Genomic DNA, 2,700 nt, shown 5'->3' on the forward strand with positions numbered 1-2,700 from the left:
ATAGTTATCGAGGTTGTTAATCTATTGAATTACCTTGTATGCTTTCCACTTATGATCATATACAATCGACAACTACATAACCCTTTGGGCACTTCGAGTTCTTGTTTTTTGATCAATTAGTCACCATAGACAATTCCTAACATTGTTGATATTCCAGAATATATGATATATAGCACTTTTTTGCAACTATGAATAAATTCTATCATTATAAATCCTTGCTAATTTTACATAATAGAAATCTTTTGTATAGTTTATAAAGTTTTCAAATTAAAATCTTTGATTTGAAAATAATTACTGACGTGGCTTACTGATATAGTTAGGTAATAAAGCAATCAAAAATGAAGTTGCCTCAGGTATGATCTTCAACTTGTACATTTACTTACTTACATGTAATTCAACGTACAAAGATATTTCATTCAGGTGACTCAAACCCATATACAAATAAGACTCAATAATACTAGAGTCCATATACTAACTTTACTACTTTGTGAGCTATATATTGCCATTGATTACAAACAATGGCTCAAATATTCAAAGAATTCTCATGTAAATCATTCATGCATATATACACATGATTTACCGGATCCACCATCTGTCAAAATCATCATCACTCGAACTATTATTTGAACAGAAAGCGAAAACAAGTAGTTCACGACCAAGCTCACAAACCATCCGTGGCCCAGCTAAAATATCACGGCACAAAGGGCATGCGGTGTGCTTATATTCAATACAACGATCCAAGCATCCTTTGTGAAAAAGATGATCGCATCTCAGCACTCTAATCTCGTCATCTTCTTCTATCTTGGACAAGCACACAGCGCATTCCACAGGCTCCTCGAAACTCATCTTCTGGTGAAACTGTGTAACTCCGAGCTGCTGATGATGGTTTCCAACGACCTGATCAAGTTGTACCCTTTGCTGGAAGAAAGAAAGATGAGTCATGAAATCCCATGCCCATATCAAATAAGTAGCGATTGATACAACATAAGATGATATTCTTGATTCAGGGAACATGTTTCTAAGTATTGTCGAGAGGAAGTAGTATGTTATGGCTGTATATATTCATACATATATATATGATATATTTATATATAGATATGGAGGGGTTGCCCAATGCCGTGCTAGGCGACTGATGGCGTATCTTTATTGACCAGCGAGCAGAAGAAATGATCAGAAATTCAGAATATAATATATTTGCTGACAGAATTTGACTATAGTAATTCATTGTATTTTGTACCATGTAGAAATTAAGATGCCCCTCTTGTATATTTTATTCATTTATATAAGAAGCTACTACCCACCTCGCTACGTAAATGTTTTTTATTCAGTATATTTGTCATTGTTTTTATAGATAACTATAATCATGTGGTAAATTATCGAAAATTATCGAAGTTTTTATTAAATAATTGTGTATTACGTTAAGTTGTCAATTCTCTAAAAAAATAAAGTTATAATTAACAAATATGTTGTTACTTTTTTACATATCTAATCAATATATATTTACAAAAATATACACATTAATATTAAAAAAATTTAAAATTTTATTGAACTATTTACAAAGTGCGTTAACTAAAAATTAACATAATATTTATTGGCAAATATGTTGGGACGATTATTGGAGTTTCATCATTTTTAACCAATAGATAGGTTTGCATTGAAATAGTATTTTTCTTTTTATTAAATTTTGAAATATTCAGTGATAATATGACATGACTCAAAAAAGTTAAAGTATTTTTTAAGCATAAGCTAAACAACATTTTGATTGCTACCAACCCCACCATCTTTATGTTACGTCTTCGTGTCTAACCATTGGCAAATCTATATATGACAAACGCCGGGGGTCCACTTTCAGTTCCACCACTAATCGATCTTCCATATAGAATATAAAAAAGAAAAAACTTTTAAACTATTTGTTAGTATTAATTGTTTTCGGGGTTTATTAATTGGTAATGTTAATTGGGATTTCTTGTTAGAATTTATCAAGTGTTAATTGTTTGTTATTTACTAGTTGTGAGACCCGTATATTATACGGGTTGATTAAAACAAAATGTTAAGTACGAACGATTAAATAGAAATTTTATTTGAATTTGAAATTGAAATAAATGAAAATTATGAGAAAAAAAACATGCAAAAAATAAATAAACTAAAATTTTGTTATAGTATGTACTAAACAGGTAAATGATAAACATAAAGGTTTGAACTGTAAATTTATATGAAATTGAATTTGAAATTTAAAATTTAAAATTTAAAATTTAAAATTTGAAATTAATAGTCATTATGGTAGATTTAATTTATGGAAAGTAAATTAATGATATATTGAAAATGAAAATTAAAATAATGACAAGTGGAAAATCAATATATCTCAAATTATGAAAAAAATGACATGTGGCTAATTTTATGAGAGAATGACATGTGGCAAAGTCATTTTCATTTATTATGGTAGATTGGGCTCTTTCTTAGGGTTTACCAAAATTTTGTGTGTTTGTTAAATTCCATTACAATAGACTTCGGGATTATTTTGAATTCGTCATTCTCTCTCACTATTCCCACATTGCATCTTCTAACAATCCATTGTGCATAGGGTTGTAAAAGAATTTAACGTTCAACGAATTGTTCATGAACCGTTCGACAGAAAGTTCGTTTATGCTCGTTTATTTAATATAAACGAACGAATATGAACACAATTTATCATTCGTTTAG

General features: G+C 29.3%; 1 protein-coding gene across 1 annotated transcript; it reads right to left on the reverse strand.

Annotated features, from left to right (window-relative positions):
- Nucleotides 1-576: 576 nt before the first annotated feature.
- Nucleotides 577-1,014, reverse strand: LOC145039377 (RING-H2 finger protein ATL13-like). The gene has a single exon (XM_078987439.1). It carries the CDS (start codon nt 1,012-1,014, stop codon nt 577-579), a length of 438 nt encoding a protein of 145 aa, XP_078843565.1.
- Nucleotides 1,015-2,700: the final 1,686 nt, after the last annotated feature.

Source organism: Lactuca saligna, chromosome 4 (assembly GCF_052625555.1).
Source record: "Lactuca saligna cultivar CGN05327 chromosome 4, ASM5262555v1, whole genome shotgun sequence".
NCBI classification, from domain to species: Eukaryota; Viridiplantae; Streptophyta; class Magnoliopsida; order Asterales; family Asteraceae; genus Lactuca; species Lactuca saligna.

Coding starts and splice junctions, on each gene's coding strand:
- LOC145039377 (XM_078987439.1), bottom strand. CDS start 1,014: ATGTTCCCTGAATCAAGAATATCATCTTATGTTGTATCAATCGCTACT.